The sequence below is a fragment of the Cherax quadricarinatus genome, chromosome 3 (genome assembly GCF_038502225.1).
Source record: "Cherax quadricarinatus isolate ZL_2023a chromosome 3, ASM3850222v1, whole genome shotgun sequence".
NCBI lineage: Eukaryota > Metazoa > Arthropoda > Malacostraca > Decapoda > Parastacidae > Cherax > Cherax quadricarinatus.
In genome coordinates this window covers 20,766,996-20,787,546 of record NC_091294.1, presented here as the reverse complement: position 1 = coordinate 20,787,546, position 20,551 = coordinate 20,766,996, and the positions used below count along the sequence as shown (strand labels likewise).

General features: G+C 39.0%; 1 protein-coding gene across 2 annotated transcripts in view; it reads right to left on the bottom strand.

Annotated features, from left to right (window-relative positions):
- Window positions 1-20,551, bottom strand: part of LOC128706587 (intermembrane lipid transfer protein VPS13C-like) — a 288,856-nt gene that overhangs the window by 153,868 nt on the left and 114,437 nt on the right. For both annotated transcript variants that reach the window (XM_070090626.1, XM_070090633.1), the window contains one exon: window positions 2,336-2,684. In XM_070090626.1, coding sequence (XP_069946727.1) covers window positions 2,336-2,684 — 349 coding nt within the window. The remainder of the gene's footprint in view (window positions 1-2,335; window positions 2,685-20,551) is intronic.

Sequence of the window (20,551 nt, the reverse complement as noted above, 5' to 3'; positions counted from 1 at the left end):
TTCCACAATCAGCTCTCCTTGCACCGTATCATTCACTCATCTACCATTATCTCACATATGGAATTTGTGCATGGGGATCAACAACATTAAATCACCTAAGACCACAAATAACCCAGCAAAAGGCTGCAGTCAGAATGATAAATTCCCACTCCTGACAGCATACTCCACTAATATTCAAAAGTCAAACTGGTCACCATAAAGAACATCCATACTTATTCATGTGCCTACTACATACATAGAATGCTACACTCAAACATAAACCCTCCACCCAAAGTTCTCCTCACCACACGGACACACGACCATAACACAAGACACAGATCTCTTTTTGATGTACCCAGTCCATATCACACTGTATAAAAACTATGCACATAGAGGGCCCCAAAATTTGAAATTCATTACCAGCAAATACTAAAGTAACCCAGTCTGAACATCAATTTAAGACTTCTCAAAAAACTATTACTCACTTATAATACTACTACTACTACCACCACCACCACTAGTACTGCACCTCACTCTAAGCCTATATATACCCTCTGTGTCCATGTACCGTTTGTAATGGCTTGACAAAGCTCCTGGAGAGCGAAACGTTGCTACAATAAAATGTCACATTAGTTGCACTTGTGTCCTTTTACTCTACATATTGTCAGTAATTCTACCAACATATATACAACCACTGATTCACCCTCAACTAAATACTCAATACTCAATATTTAACTTTATCAAACAATCTCCCAATTACCTAAATCTTAAAACTTCAAAACAGGATGCCCAAAGTTCATACACTTATTAATACTACATTGTAGTAAAAATACCTACCCAAAACAATACTGCTTTACACCTAATTGTAGTATTGTCATACTGAAAACTACTTTCAACAACTCACAATGTTATATTCCCATAATATAATATCAATATTATTGAAACTATTGTAATTTGAGTACAATTAATGTCTACTATAAATAAAAAGCCGTACAACTTAAACTATGATCAATTTATTTAGTATTAAGTAGTCTGTAAGCCATTAAATTAAGTCTGCCCATAAAGCCTAGGCATGATACTGGCTCTCTTTGCACTGCAACTCATTATTGTAATTTCATAATCTTAATGTAGTCTTGCAAAGAAATAAAATTTGTTTGTTTGTTAACCCTGCCAAATGCAAAGTCATGAAGATCGGGGAAGGGTAAAGAAGACTGCAGACAGAGTACAGACTACGTGGCCAAAGAGTGCAAACCTCGCTCAAGGAAAAGGATCTTGGGATGAGTATAATACCGAGCACATATGCTGAGACGCACATCAATCAGACAACTGCTGCAGCATGTGGGCACTTGGCAAACCTGAGAATAGCGTTCCAATACCTCAGTAAGGAATAGTTCATGACTCTGTACACCCTGTACGTCAGGCCCATACTGAAGTATGCAGCACCAGTTTGGAACCCACACCTGGTCAAGCACATCATGAAATTAGAGAAAGTGCAAAGGTTTGCAACAAGACTAGTTCCAGAGCTAAGGAGAATGCCCTATAAGAAAGGTTATGGGAAATCGGCCTGACGATACTGGAGGACAAAAGGGTTAGGGGAGACATGATAATGACATACAAAATACTGTGTGGAATTGACAGGGGTGTACAGACAGGATGTTCCCGAGATAAGACACAGAAACAAGAAGTCACAATTGGAAGTTGAAGATTCAGATAGGCTTTGTCAGGAAGTGGAATAGCCTAGAAAGTGATGTAATGGAGGCAGGAACCATACATAGTTTTAAGACGAGGTATGATAAAGCTCATGAAGCAAAGAGAGGACCCTGTAGCGATCAGTGAAGAGGCAGGGCCAGGAGCTATGACTAACCCTGCAATCACATACAGGCGAGAACAAATGAGTGAGTGAGCGTGCACGCTCGCACATACACACATGCGAGCACACACATGCGCACACGTACACACACACACGCACACAATGGTTTACATTTATACACACAAGTATACAAGTTTAAGGTTTAGTCCTTGTTTATATTTGCCCAAAATATGTGCATAACAATAAAGAGAATTAATAAACTTACCCAAGAAACACTTCTGTGCTGCCTGGGAAAATAGTTATTTACTAGAATTTGGATTTAATATTTACTTTAAAGATGCTGTTTTTCCCATCATTCTGAATGAAGCAAATGCCAAATATGACTGCCAACACTTTGAAGAAACAAGCGAGAGCACAAGGAAGAAAATACAGGTAACACAAAATGAAATTTATTAATTCAAAGGAGATACTTTAATATATTATTAGAGATTTAGGAAACAGTAGTATGGTAATATATATGTAGCAATATACAAGAAATGTGTGTACCTGGTCTAGTATCCTGCAAAATACAGTCAAAGAGAACAAGATTGGCTGCAAGTGATCCATCAGACATCATAGTTCCTTTCATCCTCACCACCTGCAGACTGACCTCTGCCAGAGCTCGTTTTGCCATCATAATTTTGTGGCCTGACTTTGAGAACACACTGTGTGCCCTTAAACTCTCATCTGATGATACATAAAAAATGTGTGTGGGTGATTGCAATTTTCCAGATTCTCCAAGAAGACTTGAGGCTGCAACTATGTCGGTATGTTGTCCAGAAGACTCATCACTGGGTGACTGACTTGGTTTTGACGAACTGCCATTACTTGATTCATTGGATGTTGTTGATGTTACCTGCAAAAAAGTACATATATTATCCCTGCTTATAGTGATTGATAACCACCTTCTCCTAAGTCTAGAACTACAGTGCTTCACATCTTGTCTCACTGCTTCAGGAAGGAGTTACATGTTACTGATTGCATCCCTAAGGAAGAGATGCTACTACCGCTAGATGCATCATACCTTATTTCATGATACAAGATAGGGCTCTAGAAATTATCAAGGAGAGAATCCTATTCAGAGTTTAGGAATGATAAATTTGTTAACAGCTAAAAATGCAACTGCATTTAACCACAATGGAAGGCCTATAAACAATAACAATAATGCCTTTATTAGAAGCTTTAAAAACCAATCCCTCATTTACATTCTTAACAAGGCTCATGAAATCGTAATAAGACGATTGTAAACAAACCACAGTACTGTGGGTCATTTACAATCATGCTGTGATTTCCTGAGTCATGATGACAGGTTAGAGGGGACTTGAGCTAGAGTTCATCATAGCCATGCTGACAGGAAATTCATCTGTGAAAATTTGCATTTGTGGTCACAGTTGGACCCATCCTAACTTCCCTATGGTGTATAAATATACCTAGTTGGATGAATCTTATTGTAGCCCACTGGCACAGTGGTCTATGCACTAGCCTGGAGTTTCACAACTCACTTGTCGTGAGTTCAAATCCCACCCGTACCGTAGTTTGATTCTTAACAAACCTAACTAAAAAAAATGAAGTTATGAAGGTACATTAAAACCTCAAAATAATGGATCTCTATGTAACAGATTTCAGATATAACAGAAAATATATAGGCAAACAAATATTCAATGTAAGAGACAAAGTCTGCTGCATCAGTAGTTTGTCGATTAGTAGCAATGTGGGCATCTGGTAGGCTCTTCACACAATGGACCATGTCCACTGCAACTAACTGATTTAGTAATTTTTCAGAGGAAATTAATTTTAAGAAATTAGGATATAAAACTGTTCCTGTGGATAGTTGCTGCTTCGAGAATTTGATTTCTTGAATTGAATGTAAGATAATATAAAAAAAACTACTTATAAACTACTAGACTATAACCCAAATAATTTGGCTTATAATCATGTACAATGATATTTTTAATCTAATTATATATACAGTGGACCCTCAGCTAACGAACGCATCGCATAATGTTAAATCTACCCAATGAAGTGTTTGAGCATAAAAATTTTGGCCTGGCTAACAATAAAAAACTAGCCCAACGTGATTCATCCGGTACGTGTCCACGTGTGACCTGAGCGCACCTCAGCTGCCCCGTGTGTGCCAGTGTTTACAAGCCAGCCAGTGCAGTTGCATCTACGCATACTTTCGGTACATTACATATTACCATAGTGTTTTTAGTGCTTTCAACTGCAAAATAAGTCACCATGGGCCCCAAGAAAACTTCTAGTGCCAACCCTGTGGTAAAAAGGGTGAGAATTAGTATGGAAATGAAGGAAGATATAATTGCAAAGTACGAAAGTGGAGTGCGTGTCTCGGAGCTGGCCAGGTTGTATACCAAACCCAAATCAACCATCACTACCATCTTAACCAACAAAACGGCAATCAAGGAAGCTGTTCTTGCAATAGGTGAAAGTTTGTTTACGAAACAGAGATCATAAGTACTCGAAGATGTTTAGAGTGTGTTTTTGGTGTAGATAAATGAACAGCAGATATCAGGAGATGGCATCTCTCAAGTGATCATATGTGAAAATGCTAGGAAGTTGCATGACGATTTAATTAAAAAAATGCCTGCAACTAGTGGTGATATGAGTGAATTTAAGGCCAGCAAAGGTTGGTTTGAGAGATTTAAGAATCATAGTGGCATACATAATGTGATAAGGCATGGTGAGGCTGCCAGTTCGGACCAAAAAGCGGCTGATTTTTTTTTTTTACACAAGTTGGCCGTCTTCCACCGAGGCAGGGTGACCCAAAAAGAAAGAAAATCCCCAGAAAGAAAACACTTTCATCATCATTCAACACTTTCACCTCACTCACACATTATCACTGTTTTTGCAGAGGTGCTCAGAATACAACAGTTTAGAAGCATATACGTACAAAGATACACAACATATCCCTCCAAGCTGCCAACATCCCAAACCCCTCCTTTAAAGTATAGGCATTGTAATTCAAGGAGTACATAGAGGCTGAAGGATTGAAACCCGAACAAATGTTTAATTGCGACGAAACAGGCCTGTTTTGGAAGAAAATGCCAAACAGGACCTACATTACTCAGGAGGAAAAGGCACTCCTAGGACATAAGCCTATGAAAGACAGGCTTATTCTTTTGTTGTGTGGTAATGCTAGAGGTGATTGTAAAGTGAAGCCTTTACTGGTGTATCACTCTGAAACTCCCAGTGTGTTCAGGAAAAACAATGTCCTCAAGGATAATTTGTGTGTGTGATATGGAGGGCAAACAGTAAGGCAAGGGTCACTCGGGAGCTTTTCTATCCGCCTCTGTGTGGACTCTAACTCCTTTTCCTTCCAAGGGAAAATTTATTCTCAAACCTTCGGTGTCACTATGGGCTCTCCTCTCTCTCCTGTCCTTGCTAATCTTTACATGGAATACTTCGAGACTGTTGTTCTTCCTACCCTCGATGTGCAACCTTCACTCTGGCTCCGCTATGTGGATGACATCTTTGCTCTGTGGCCTCATGACTCCAGTCTCTTCCAACCTTTTCTTGAAGCTCTTAATAATCTTGCCCCTTCCATAAAGTTTAAAGCTGAATGGGAATCTAATTCCTTACTTCCTTTCCTTGATGTCCATGTCCACCGCTCAGATACAGGTTTTTCCTTTTCCGTTTACCGTAAACCTATGCACAGTGGCATGTACATTCACTACTTTTCCTATCATGCTTCCCCTGTCAAGAAAAGTGTTCTTATCTCCCTCTTTCTCCGTGCCCTCCGCATCTGTGATCCTCAGTTCCTTCCAGCAGAAATTTCCACTCTTCATAATTCGTTCTCCCGTCTTGGCTACCCTTCCCATTTCATAGACTCTGCCCTCTCACGCGCTAAACGCAATTTCTTCTCTCCCAAACTCTCTACTCATGGGAACTCTTCTATCCTCTGCCTTCCCTACATTTCCGGTCTTTCTAATCTCAACAATTCTCTCCATCCCTTAGACATTAAGCTTACCTTCCACCAGACTAACACTCTTCGTACTAATCTCATTCATACCTCTCCTCCCTCTACAGATGTTCCTGGTGTCTACTCTATTTCTTGCTCCTCCTGTCCTCTTCAATACTTCGGAGAAACTGGTCGATCTCTTTCTGACAGACTTAGGGAGCACAAAAATAGTGTTAGGCTTGCCGACACTAACAATGCTCTTTTCTGTCACGTCAGAGATCATAGCCATCCTATTGACTGGTCTTCTGCTAAAACTGTCTTCCCTACTTCCAACTCCAACAGTCGCCGTCTAGTTGAATCCTCTCTAATACACAACTTTCCTTGTATGAACCTTAGCCCTGGCTTCGTCTCTGTAGATGACTTCCTCTCCCACTACATTGTAAAATGCTCCAAACTTCAGAACACCCGTGACTTAACCTGAATCCTCACTTTTTCTTTTTCTTCTTTCTCTTCCCCTTTCCTCTCTCCTTTTCTCCTCTGGGTTGTCTTTCTCTCTCCTGTCTCGTGTTTCTGTTCCTTCTTCATTTATTTTATTTCACCACTTACCCTTTCACGCACCTCTGTGCGCTTGCTCTCCCTCTGTGGGTATCTAGCTCTCTTGCAGTGCTCCCCTTCCTTTGTATTTGACTGGCTCGTCTTCCTTATTTCCCACTTCTTCCGCTACCACTACTACTACCTCTTCTTCTTCTACTACAACTACTGTTGAAATTAAGACATGTGCGGCGTCTGGTTGTCTTTGTTGTGGATGTTTCGCCATCCAGTGGCTGGCTGGATGGCAAAACGTCTACGATGGGGATGCCCGGGCGTTGTGCATGTGTCTTAATTTCATCCTGTCGGTATTATATACAATTCTTGTACTACTACTACTACCACCTCTTCCTGCCTATATATAGCCGTCCTGCTCCACCTCTGTTAGTGTGAATTTGTCAATGGTCCAAGTCGGACCAAAACGTCGTCGTAAGCTTCTCTCTTTTATGTGCGGGTTATTTGTGTATATGACTGGTTTCACCAAATGTTTGGCCCCACTGTGAAAAATTACCTCCAGGAAAATAAATTGGACCTTAAGTGCCCCCTGATATTAGACAATGCTCCTGGTCATCCTTCAGACTTGGCAGAGTGAATTTCTGGGGACATGAGCTATATGAAAATAAAGTTTTTGCCTCCTAATACCACTCCTCTCCTCCAGCCCATGGACCAGCAGGTCATATCAAACTTCAAAAAACTCTACATAAAAGCTGTTTCAAAAGTGCTGTGAAGTGACCTCAGACACTCAATCGACCCTAAGAGAGTTTTGGAAAGATCACTTCAATATCCTCAGTTGTGTAAACCTTATAAGGCTTGGGAGAGAGTGAATAAGAGGACCTTGAACACTGCTTGGAGGAAATTGTGGCAAGAATGTGTAGAAGAGAGGGATTTTGAAGGGTTTGGGGCTAACCCTGAGAAGCCTATGCCAGTTGTGGAATCTACTGTGGCATTGGGGAAGTCCTTGGGGTTGGAGGTTAGTGGGGAGGATGTGGAAGAGTTGGTGGAGGACGACGACAAAGAATTAACCATCTAACCATCTGCAACAGCAAGAGGCCAGACCTGAGGAAACTGCTTCAGAGGAGGGGAGAGAGAAATTGAAGTTGCCTACTTCAAAGATTAAGGAAATGTGTGCAAAGTGGGTTGAACTGCAAACCTTTATGGATGAAAATCACCCTAACACAGCTATTGCAAGCCATGCTGGTGACCATTACAATGACAATGTTGTGACCCATTTTAGGCAAATCTTAAAGGAACACGAGGTACAGGGCTCTATGGACAGATTTGTTGTGCGACAGAGGTCCAGTGACTCTTAAGCTGGTCCTAGTGGCATTAACTCTTAAACAGTCCAAATGTATATATACGTTCTCTCGCATAGCGCCCCGAATTTTTTGAGAAAAAAAAAATTGATTTTTTTTAATAGGAAAAAAGAGCACATGGTACCCAGGCGTCCCAAATTTTTTTCATATGGCGCACAGTGAGTGCGCACACCCATTCTCTCATATATAGGTGACTCAGGCTTATCATGCCAATGTTGAATGAATGACAAAGGAAACGTATATATACATTTGGGGCGCTATGAGAGAGAGCGTATATACAGCAGGGCCCCGCCTTATGGCATTCTGCTAATACAGCGATGTCAAATTATGACCAAAATTTGCTATATGGCAAGCGGTCTTTCAAATACAGCGCGCCCCACCTGGTTTGTTTACATTCTCAGTGACCACATCTATTATGTCAGGAAACTTTCCAAAATTTCAAGTGTTTTAAAATTACTGCGTATTTTATATGTGCTCTGATAATTATACTTATGTGTACCTGTACCTAAATATACTTGCACACTGTGCTGGTGTGCAGGTACACATTAAAATCGTGAAGTATCTCTACTCATGACACCAATACTACGTAACAATAATCACTCTTGGGCACATTAAATGTCTTATTTTACATTAATATAGGCATTTTCATTAATCCATCTACGATATTTTCTTCAAAATTATATATGAAACCCATTACATAGCATATAAACATGATACATACACTCACAGAATAAAAATTGACGTAAATATGAGATTTGTTTACAAAGCGGCTGTGTGGGTAGTGTCGGAAGAATTATGCTTTCTCTAGTCAAACTGGGGGATAACTGTAGAAAAATATTTTCGTATGCCTTCACTCTATATACAGCAATTCACAACCCTTGTGGGTTTAGTGCTTTTTATAGTAATAATAATAATAATAATAATGTCTTCATTCACTCTAAAAATGGTGTGTTGCTGTTTGTTTATTCTGAACTAACTTGTACAACTTGTACACAATGTAAGAGTATTTGTATTGTGAGGTAATTATTATAATAAAAAAAATATTGAGGTAAATGTTTTACAAACTTTTACAAACGTACGTGAATGAACTAAAAGTACACACATATTAATAGGCATTTATTTCGCCTGACCAAGTGATCGCCCACTACCTGTTCAGTTTGTGTTCTTACATTGTCTGAACTCTGTATCTCGTTCTCTCTCTCGTTTACTCTTTCGTTAACTAGATGGCTCTCATTGACGATGGCATCTAAACTTAGCTGTGATAAAAAGAGGAGTTGTAAGACTCTTGCTTTAACCCTTTCAGGGTCCAAACCGTAGATCTACGCCATGAGCTCAGCTCACTCTTGATAAACTGTGAGTGGTAAATTTGGGCCTAGATATGAGAGAATACATCTATGTGGTATGTGTGCACCACATGAAACAAATTCTGCAGTACACTGAGTATAAAGAGAAAAAACCCGAGACCGTGATTTTTTATTAAAACAGTGACTTTCCTATGTTTTTTCCTATGTTGTATTTGTAATTTCTTGGTTTCATTTAATAGAATGGAAGATATATTACAGAAATAGAGATGATTTTGATTGATTTTAGCACTAGAAATGGTTTGAAATTGAGTTTAAAGTAGCGGAAATGTTAAATTTTTGCCGATGTTCAAGAGTAAACAAACGAACTCACACGTCTAATACACGCCAGCTGGTGGGTCTAATATACATTCACAAATGTGGTGATGATATTTATACAATTATTACACTATTGCATAACAGTAAATCTTCTATTGTTTGGTGTGAATAAAAATTCATTATGTGAATAAAAAATCAAAATTTAATTTATTTGTAAAGCCTCAAAACGTAACTAATGAACAGAGGAAATGTTAGTTTAGTGCCAGGAATACGTACATTGTTTATTCTAGACCCTATTTTGAAATTCGAATATTTTGAACTTTGTGTTAAATTGGCCAAATTACCAATTTCCGATCACTTTATTTTGTAGTTGAAACAGTTGACTTGACGATTTCTTGTGCTCAATCAATAGAAGTAATACTAGTGAAATAGCTAAGAATTTGGTTGACTGGAATAATGTAATTGGCCTAAAATGGGAGTCAAAGTCAGCAAAATCACCGATTCGTAAATATCGCTGACATGTCAAAATTCACGAGAGCATAATTTCGTCAATTTTCCATCAAATTTCATACTTTTTGTTTTATTACCTTCAGAAAAAGATTCTCTACCATTTCATAAGAAATAATAACAAATTTTTTTTTTTTAAATTCTTGGACACTGGTGCACCACTTCAGATATTGGCCTTGGACCCTGAAAGGGTTAAGTACCAAGTTAGACTATGATGGTGTACCATTCCGATTTTATTCAATAAACACCCTGCCACTCACCTCTCACACATTAATATTAATATTTTAAGGTAAGTAATAAGTGTACTCTGTGTGTCTCTTACCTTTTATTGTGTTTTTAATCCCCATTTCTATTGCTAACTTAATATAAGTTAGTGTAAACTTGTTGTCTGGCATTTATTGCATATTTTATATGTGCTCTGATAATAACACTTGTGGAGCTGTGTGGTAGCCGGGCGGAGGGATAACATTACGTTTTCTCTGCTCAGCCATCAGACAAAACTTGTATGAATCTACGTTTGGCCCAGCCACTCCCCCACTCCGCTTTTGTTTACAATTTTCGGCATGAATTATTCATTACTTCTCCCTTCGTTTATGATGGCATCTAAAGGTAATTGTTAGAAACGATTAAATTCAATGAACAAGGTATGTCGACGCTAATAATATGGCTCTGGGCCACAGTGTAGGTAGCTGGTAGGTGTAGCCCAGGCGGGCTACACCTACCGGCTGCCTACACTGACTTCCTACAAATAAATACTACTCACCTCTCTTCCTATATTAAGACTACACATATTTTAAGGTAAATAGTGAGTGTACTGTATGTGTATTTTAACTCTCTGGGATGTTTTAAATATTGTATATTAAGTAATGAATGATAAGTAATGAATGTACTGTGAATGGATTTTACTGTGTGCTTTTAATGCCTAGTTCTATTACTAACTTAATATAATTTAGTGTAAACTTGTTGCCTGGCATTTATAAATGGAAAAATGGCTTTCTGCCTTCCGGCAATGTCTGCTTTCCGGCAACAGCCTGGAACCTAACCCACTGTATATGTGGGGCCCTACTGTATACATTTGGACCATTTAACCCCTTTACTGTCACAACCCCCAATCCTGAAGTGTCTCCTGGTGTCAAAAAAAAAATTTTTTTCTTATGAAATGATAGAGAATCTTTTCCCGATTGTAATGACACCAAAAACATAAAATTTGATGGAAAACTGACGGAATTACGCTCTCGTGAAGTTAGCGATCTCGGCGATATTTACAAATCAGCGATTTCGCCTACTTTGAGCCCTATTTTCGGCTAATTCTTTTGTTCCAGTCGACCAAACTCATAGCTATTTCTTTAGAACTCCATTCTTTCTATCGACTGAGTACAAGAAACTGCCCATTTACCGATTTCAACTACCCAATAACGTGGACAGAAATTTGCAATTTGGCCAATTTCATGAAAATTAAAAAAATATGACAATTTCAAAATAAGATCCAGAATGAACAATGCAGACATTCCTGGCTCTAAAATAAAATTTTCTTTGTTCATCAGTCACGTCTCCAAGCCCCTAAGATATTACTTTTGCTTTCTATTTTGAATTTTTATTCAAACAAAAAATAGAAGATTTACTGCTATGCAGACTACTGCAATACTGTAATAATTGTATAAATAGCATCAACCCATTCATGACTGCATATTAGAATGGCTAGTTGGACATTTATTGGACAATGACATCACTTGTTTAGCTTTGAGCATTGGCAAAAATCAAACATTTCCCCTACCTTGAGCTCCATTTCCAGGTTCTTTTTATAGTAAAATCAATCAAAATCACCTCTATTTCTATAATATGTTTTCCATTCTATCAAATGAGACCAAGAAAACGAGAATACATACAACCATAAATACTATACGAAAATAGACCACAAATTTGGCATTTTAATTAACAAAAAAAACGGTCAGAGTTTTTTTTTTTCCTCATTATGCACTGCATGCTCCAGGATTTTTTTATATGGTGCACACTGACCACACAGACCCATTCTCTCACATGTGGGCCTACCAGCTTTCTCCTGCTTGATTTGAAGCCGCTAGAATTTTTATTAAGAACATAAGAACATAAGAATGTAGGAACACTGCAGAAGGCCTACTGGCCCATACGAGGCAGGTCCTTATCAAAACGACATCTATTACCACACTGGCCGATTCCCACCAAGGCAGGGTGGCCCGAAATAGAAAAACTTTCACCATCATTTACTCCATCACTGTCTTGCCAGAAGGGTGCTTTACACTACAGTTTAAACTGCAACATTAACACCTCTCCTTCAGAGTGCAGGCACTGTACTTCCCATCTCCAGAACTCAAGTCCAGCTTGCTGGTTTCCCTGAACCCCTCATAAATGTTACTTTGCTCACACTCCAACAGCACGTCAAGTATTAAAAACCATTTGTCTCCATTCACTCCTATCAAACACGCTCACGCATGCCTACTGGAAGTCCAAGCCCCTCGCACACAAAACCTCCTTTACCCCCTCCCTCCAACCTTTCCTAGGCCGACCCCTAACCCGCCTTTCTTCCACTACAGACTGATACACTCTTCAAGTCACTCTGTTTCGCTCCATTCTCTCTACATGTCCGAACCACCTCAACAACCCTTCCTCAGCCCTCTGGACAACAGTTTTGGTAATCCCACACCTCCTCCTAACTTCCAAACTACGAATTCTCTGCATTATATTCACACCACACATTGCCCTCAGACATGACATCTCCACTGCCTCCAGCCTTCTCCTCGCTACAACATTCATCACCCATGCTTCACACCCATATAAGAGCGTTGGTAAAACTATACTCTCATACATTCCCCTCTTTGCCTCCAAGGACAAAGTTCTTTGTCTCCACAGACTCCTAAGTGCACCACTCACCCTTTTCCCCTCATCAATTCTATGATTCACCTCATCTTTCATGGACCCATCCGCTGACATGTCCACTCCCAAATATCTGAATACATTCACCTCCTCCATACTCTCTCCCTCCAATCTGATATCCAATCTTTCATCACCTAATCTTTTTGTTATCCTCATAACCTTACTCTTTCCTGTATACACTTCTAATTTTCTTCTTTTGCACACCCTACCAAATTCATCCACCAATCTCTGCAACTTCTCTTCAGAATCTCCCAAGAGCACAGTGTCAACAGCAAAGAGCAACTGTGACAACTCCCACTTTATGTGTGATTCTTTATCTTTTAACTCCACGCCTCTTGCCAAGACCCTCGCATTTACTTCTCTTACAACCCCATCTATAAATATATTAAACAACCACGGTGACATCACACATCCTTGTCTAAGGCCTACTTTTACTGGGAAATAATTTCCCTCTTTCCTACGTACTCTAACTTGAGCCTTACTATCCTCGTAAAAACTCTACACTGCTTTCAATAACCTACCTCCTACACCATACACCTGCAAAATCTGCCACATTGCCCCCCTATCCACCCTGTCATACGCCTTTTCCAAATCCATAAATGCCACAAAGACCTCTTTAGCCTTATCTAAATACTGTTCACTTATATGTTTCACTGTAAACACCTGGTCCACACACCCCCTACCTTTCCTAAAGCCTCCTTGTTCATCTGCTATCCTATTCTCCATCTTACTCTTAATTCTTTCAATAATAACTCTACCATACACTCTACCAGGTATACTCAACAGACTCATCCCCCTATAATTTTTGCACTCTCTTCTGTCCCCTTTGCCTTCATACAAAGGAACTATGCATGCTCTCTGCCAATCCCTAGGTACCTTACCCTGTTCCATACATTTATTAAATAATTGCACCAACCACTCCAAAACTATATCCCCACCTGCTTTTAACATTTCTATCTTTATCCCATCAATCCCAGCTGCCTTGCCCCCTTTCATTTTACCTACTGCCTCACGAACTTCCCCCACACTCACAAACGGCTCTTCCTAACTCCTACAAGATGTTATTCCTCCTTGCCCTATACACGAAATCACAGCTTCCCTATCTTCATCAACATTTAACAATTCCTCAAAATATTCCCTCCATCTTCCCAATACCTCTAACTCTCCATTTAATAACTCTCCTCTCCTATTTTTAACTGACAAATCCATTTGTTCTCTAGGCTTCCTTAACTTGTTAATCTCACTCCAAAACTTTTTCTTATTTTCAACAAAATTTGTTGATAACATCTCACCCACTCTCTCATTTGCTCTCTTTTTACATTGCTTCACCACTCTCTTAACCTCTCTCTTTTTCTCCATATACTCTTCCCTCCTTGCATCACTTCTACTTTGTAAAAACTTCTCATATGCTAACTTTTTCTCCTTTATTACTCTCTTTACATCATCATTCCACCAATCGCTCCTCTTCCCTCTCGCACCCACTTTCCTGTAACCACAAACTTCTGCTGAACACTAACACTACATTTTTAAACCTACCCCATACCTCTTCGACCCCATTTCCTATGCTCTCATTAGCCCATCTATCCTCCAATAGCTGTTTATATCTTACCCTAACTGCCTCCTCTTTTAGTTTATAAACCTTCACCTCTCTCTTCCCTGATGCTTCTATTCTCCTTGTATCCCATCTACCTTTTACTCTCAGTGTAGCTACAACTAGAAAGTTATCTGATATATCTGTGGCCCCCTCTATAAACATGTACATCCTGAAGTCTACTCAACAGTCTTTTATCTACCAGTACATAATCCAACAAACTACTGTCATTTCGCCCTACATCATATCTTGTATACTTATTTAACCTCTTTTTCTTAAAATATGTATTACCTATAAGTTCAATCAAAGGGCTCCCATTATCATTTACACCTGGCACCCCAAACTTACCTACCACACCCTCTCTAAAAATTTCTCCTACTTTAGCATTCAGATCCCCTACCACAATTACTCTCTCACTTGGTTCAAAGGCTCCTATACATTCACTTAACATCTCCCAAAATCTCTCTCTCTCCTCTATATTCCTCTCTTCTCCAGGTGCATACACGCTTATTATGACCCACTTTTCGCATCCAACCTTTATTTTAATCCACATAATTCTTGAATTTACACACTCATATTCTCTTTTCTCCTTCCATAACTGATCCTTCAACATTACTGCTACCCCTTCCTTTGCTCTAACTCTCACAGATACTCCAGATTTAATCCCATTTATTTCCCCCCACCGAAACTCCCCTACCCCCTTCAGCTTTGTTTCACTTAGGGCCAGGACATCCAACTTCTTTTCATTCATAACATCAGCAATCATCTGTTTCTTGTCATCCGCACTACATCCACGCACATTCAAGCATCCCAGTTTTATAAAGTTTTTCTTCTTCTCTTTTTTAGTAAATGTCTACAGGAGAAGGGGTTACTAGCCCATTGCTCCCGGCATTTTAGTCGCCTCATACGACACGCATGGCTTATAGAGGAAAGATTCTTTTCCACTTCCCCATGGACAATAGAAGAAATAAAGAAGAACAAGAGCTATTTAGAAAAAAGAGAAAAACCTAGATGTATGTACATATATATATGCATGTGCGTGTCTGTGAAGTGTGACCAAAGTGTAAGTAGGAGTAGCAAGATATCCCTGTTATCTAGCGTGTTTAGGACAGAAAAAGAAACCAGCAATCCTACCATCATGCAAAACAGTTACAGGTTTCTGTTTCACAGTCATCTGGCAGGACGGTAGCACTTCCCTAGAATTTATGAATATATATACGTCAAACACGGTACCTTGTAAGACGTATATATACGACCTCGACAGTCAGAGGGTTACCTTGTAAGACGTATATATATTTATAAATTCTAGGGAAGTACTACCGTCCTGCCAGATGAGGGTTAAAAGAGGGTTAAGGGTTAAAAGAAGATAAGTAACCCTGGAAAAGGACTTAAGTAAATAAAAAAAAAGGCACAATGCCATGACTGTTTATTTGTGTATGAGGACTTAAGTATCCCTGGAAAAGGACTTCCTACCTCAAGTCCTCATGGAAAAGGATTCCCCTTCCAAACAATAACTTCCACCATCTCCCCTCCTCCCATCCCATCAATCATCACCAGATTTTCAATAAAGGTAAGTGTCATGTATTCTTTATTTAGTACAGTAGTAATTGTGCATGTCTTCTTCTCTTTGTGTGTAGGAAAATGTATATTTTATGTGGTAATTTTTTTTTTCATACTTTGGGGTGTCAGGAACAGATTAGATTTCTATTATTTCTAATGGGGAAAATTAATTCAGCTAACCATAATTTCGTCTAACGATGAGCTCTCAGGAACGGATTAATATCGTTAGCCGAGGGTCCACTGTACATTCATTATATACTTATTTGTATACATTTAATGGCCTTAAATTCATAGTTTATTGCCCTTGTAGTGTTAAGTTCAACTTTAGCTTACCTGAAATGCTCTGCATAACCATGGGTTTTCTACATGCATTGAAGTATCACCCATTTCTGCATAAATTTTTTTTTTTTAACACATCGGCCGTTTCCCACCGAGGCAGGATGGTGCTCAGATACGAGTTGTCACTCCAAACAGCCAATATCCTAAACCCCTCCTTTAACCCTTTCACTGTTGAGACCCCTAATCACAAACTTGTTCTCAGTGATGAAAAATATTCGAAAAAAAAAAGAAAAAAAAATTCTTGCCAAATCTTAAGAACATTTTTATGAGTGTTTTATGAGATTTTTTTTTTTCTGCGATCAGTACGTACTGAGATATTGAGGCGTGAAGTTGACAGTGAACCGCTTACAGCAACATTGGCGACTGCTGCTCACTCAGTAATATTTTTACTTTCATTCTATTTTTTTTTTCAAGTAACTTTTGTGGCCTGTGAGACCAATATAATATGTAATTTATATATATCCACTCATTGTATGCAACACAATAACCACACAAACATTGTTATCATTGTTTACAAAACCTATTTACCCAAACAAAAAAAAAAGTTGTTTATTACTATTGTTCTACAATAAATACACACATAGTCACTGGACACGTTCCTAGAACTGCTACAGCTTGTGGAAGGTTGTTGTGTGGACGGTTGAAAGTAGCCTTTGTTGTTGATTGCCGAGAACAGCGTGGCTGGTGTCACATGATGCATTACACCACCACCCATTACCCATACCGTCTTCCCCAATAAGCAAGCTGTCTTCCCCACCACCCATATGGAAATAAGTCACTTCGACTTTTTTGGGTTATCCTAGGTTGATGGTCGTCTGGGTATTCAGCACTATTTCTGGAATCCTGGGCATTGCTTTCGGTCACAAACTCCTCAAAACCATAAAATTCATCTTCACTGACACTTCCATCTGGGAAGTGTAAGTGAAGTGTCAACTGGGAAGAGAAGAGTCCCAATTTGCTGGGGACTGAGCTACTTCTTACCAAAAAACACGGTAAACAAGGCCTACTGAAATGGTACTCCTACAATGCACCACTGGCTCCCCGATTTTTTTATACTGCGCACATTGAGCATGCAGACCCATTCTCTCACATGCAGGCCTACCAGCTTTCTCCTGCTAGATTTGAAGCCGCTAGAATTTTGGCATAGTACTACGGCACCAATACTGGCTTGTAAGCCACAGTACTACGGGACCAACATTGGCTTGTAAGCTGTAGTACTACGGCACCAACAGTAAAAGGGTTAAAGAGCAGGCATTGTACTTCCCACCCCCAGGACTCAAGTCCGGCTAACCAGTTTCCCTGAATCTCTTCACAAAATATTACCTTGCGCACGCTACAACAGTGTATCGTGTAGAAATAAACTGACTGACTATAGATGGGTTAACAGTTTGCTTGTCTGCAGACATGATGCAATTCCATAATTACATATTTAATGTTCCAAGAAAATACCTATTTCAGCCACACTATACACTTGCTGCTTTGTGTAGCCAGCATATCTATTTACAAAATTAAAAATATCTCACGCTTTGGCGCAAAGAGACCTCCAATTTATCGGACTTCAACATAATGTACTTTTGTAATACAGTGGACCCCCGCCTTACGAACGCATCGCATTACATTAAATCCGCCATACGAAGCATTTGAATGCAAAAATTTTGCCTCGCCTCACGATAAAAAACTTGCCTTACATGATTCATCTGGGACGCGTCCCAAGTGTGGCCTCAGTGACTGTTTACAAGCCAGCCAGTGCGGTCGCATCCACGCATACATTCGGTACATTTCACATTATCCCAGTGTTTTTAGTGCTTGTAACTGCAAAATAAGTCACCATGGACCCCAAGAAAGCTTCTAGTGCCATCCCTGTGGTAAGAAGGGTGAGAATTAGTATGGAATTGAAAAAAGAGACTAAGGAAATCTCAAGCTGGTCCTAGTGGCATTAAAAGAAGTAACCCCGGAAAAGGACTTGCTACCTCAAGTCCTAATGGAAGGAGACTCCCCTTCTAAACAATAACTTCCACATTCTCCCCTCCTCCCATCCCATCAATCATCACCAGATCTTCAATAAAGGTAAGTGTCATATATTCTATTCTTAGTAGAGTAGCAATTGTGCATGTCTTCTTCAGTTTGCGTGTATTAAAATTAATATTTCATGTGGTAAAAAAAATTTTTTTTCAAACTTTGGGGTGTCAGGAACAGATTAATTTGATTTCCATTATTTATGGGGAAAATTAATTCAGCTAACGATAATTTCGGCTTACGATGAACTCTCAGGAACGGATTAATATTGTAAGGTGGGGGGTCCACTGTATTTGACCAAGTTCAATGGGTCAAAATATGGTGGTTACAGAACTGTCAGTTATTATCCCGGCAAAACTCGTCTCCATCTACCATACCGCCATTCCCAGCCACCCACTTCCCACTATTAGTCCACTTTATCAAAAGTTTATTGTACGTTCATTTAGTAATGAGTTCTGATGCACTAAAACCCAAGAACATATTACTGCTATCATGGCATGGCAGGTACTCTCTTAGCATGCATCCATGTAAAACACATTTTCCTCTTACATTTCTGATAAAGAAGTCGATTCTCTGCTTTTACACACTAAACACTTGCTTCAGGATATACCTGTCTTATTTTATTACTTCCAGAAAATGGAAAAAATATGTGATAGAAGAGTTCACACTTAAAATGAAAGCTTCTGAGATTGAAAACTAAGACCCTTTGCCCACTATTATTTTTTAATGAGAGGATGTGAAGTGCAAACAAGAAGCTGAATAAAGAAGCCAATAAACTGAATCACCAATTACATACAAATGGGCAGCACCTGAAGCAGTATCAAGTGAGGTATGACTGATAGTTCAAGGAGCCCTAGGCAAGCACCCGCCAGGAACATAATCAGACTAGTCAGCAGCAAAAAAAAAAAAAAATAATTACCAAGAAATTTGCTGCCAAATTATTTACCCAATAAATAAAGAAATTCACTCTGTGCCACATTTTTGGAGATTAAAGTTTTTTCATGCTTTATTTTTATATATTTACAATCTTTCTTGTATGAAAAAACCTCATACAATACATAAAACTATTTAGAAACAATTATTTTATTCATGTTCTTACTCCAAGAAAAATTAATCCCTAAATGGTCCAAAAGTATCTATGTTCTCTCACCCAGTCCCTCAGCCTTGGAGTCCCTCAGCCTTGGAGTTAGTGTTGACAGTACCGTGGTTGTAGAATCTCTACAACCATGGTGCTCTCAACACCAACGCTGAGGGACTGATTACCTCATCTTTTGTATACAGTTCTTCTGTTTTCCAATTATGTCCTAGGATCTATATTGATAAAGCCACTGGATGGCGAAATCTCTAAAATAAAGATGACCAGATGTTGCACAACTGTCTTAACTTTCATCTTGTCGGTATTGTATACCTTAGACAGAGAGAGAGACAGATAGACCCTAAACTTGGGGTTAACATCACTTTCCTCTTAACCCCTTGACTGTTTTGGTTGTACACATACGTCTTACGAGCCACTGTTTTTGACGTATATATACTCAAATTCTAGCGGCTTCAAATCAAGCAGGAGAAAGCTGGTAGGCCCACATATGAGAGAATGGGTCTGTGTGGTCACTGTGCACCATATAAAAAAAATCCTGCAGCACGCAGTGCATAATGAGAAAAAAAAAACTCCAACCATTTTTTTTTAATTAAAATGCCAACTTTGTGGTCTATTTTCACATAGTATTTATGGTTGTATTCTCGTTTTCTTAGTCTCATTTGATACAATGGAAAACATTATAGAAATAGAGGTGATATTGATTAGTTATACTATGAAAAGAACCTTGAAATGGAGCTCAAAGTAGGGGAAATGTTTGATTTTTGCTGATTTTCAAAAGTAAACAAATGATGTCATTTTCCAATAAATGTCCAAGTAGCCATTTTAATATGCAGTCATGAATGAGTTGACATTATTTATACATTACAATACTGCAGTAGTCTGCATAACAGTAAAGCTTCTGATTTTTGTTTGAATAAAAATTCAAAATAGAAAGTAAGAGTAATATCAGAGGGGCCTAGAGACGTGGCTGATGAACAAAGAAAATGTTATTTTAGAGCCAGGAGTGTCTGCATTGTTCATTCTGGACCCTATTTTGAAATTGGCATACTTTTTAATTTTTGTTAAATTGGCCAAATTGCAAATTTCTGACATTATTATTAGGTAGTTGAAATTGGAAAATGGGCAGTTTCTTGTACTCAGTCAATAGAAAAAATGGAGTTCTAAAGAAATAGCTATGAGTTTGGTCGACTGGAACAATGGAATTAGCCAAAAATAGGGCTCAAAGTGGGCGAAATTGCCAATTTGTAAACACCGCCGAGGTCGCTAAC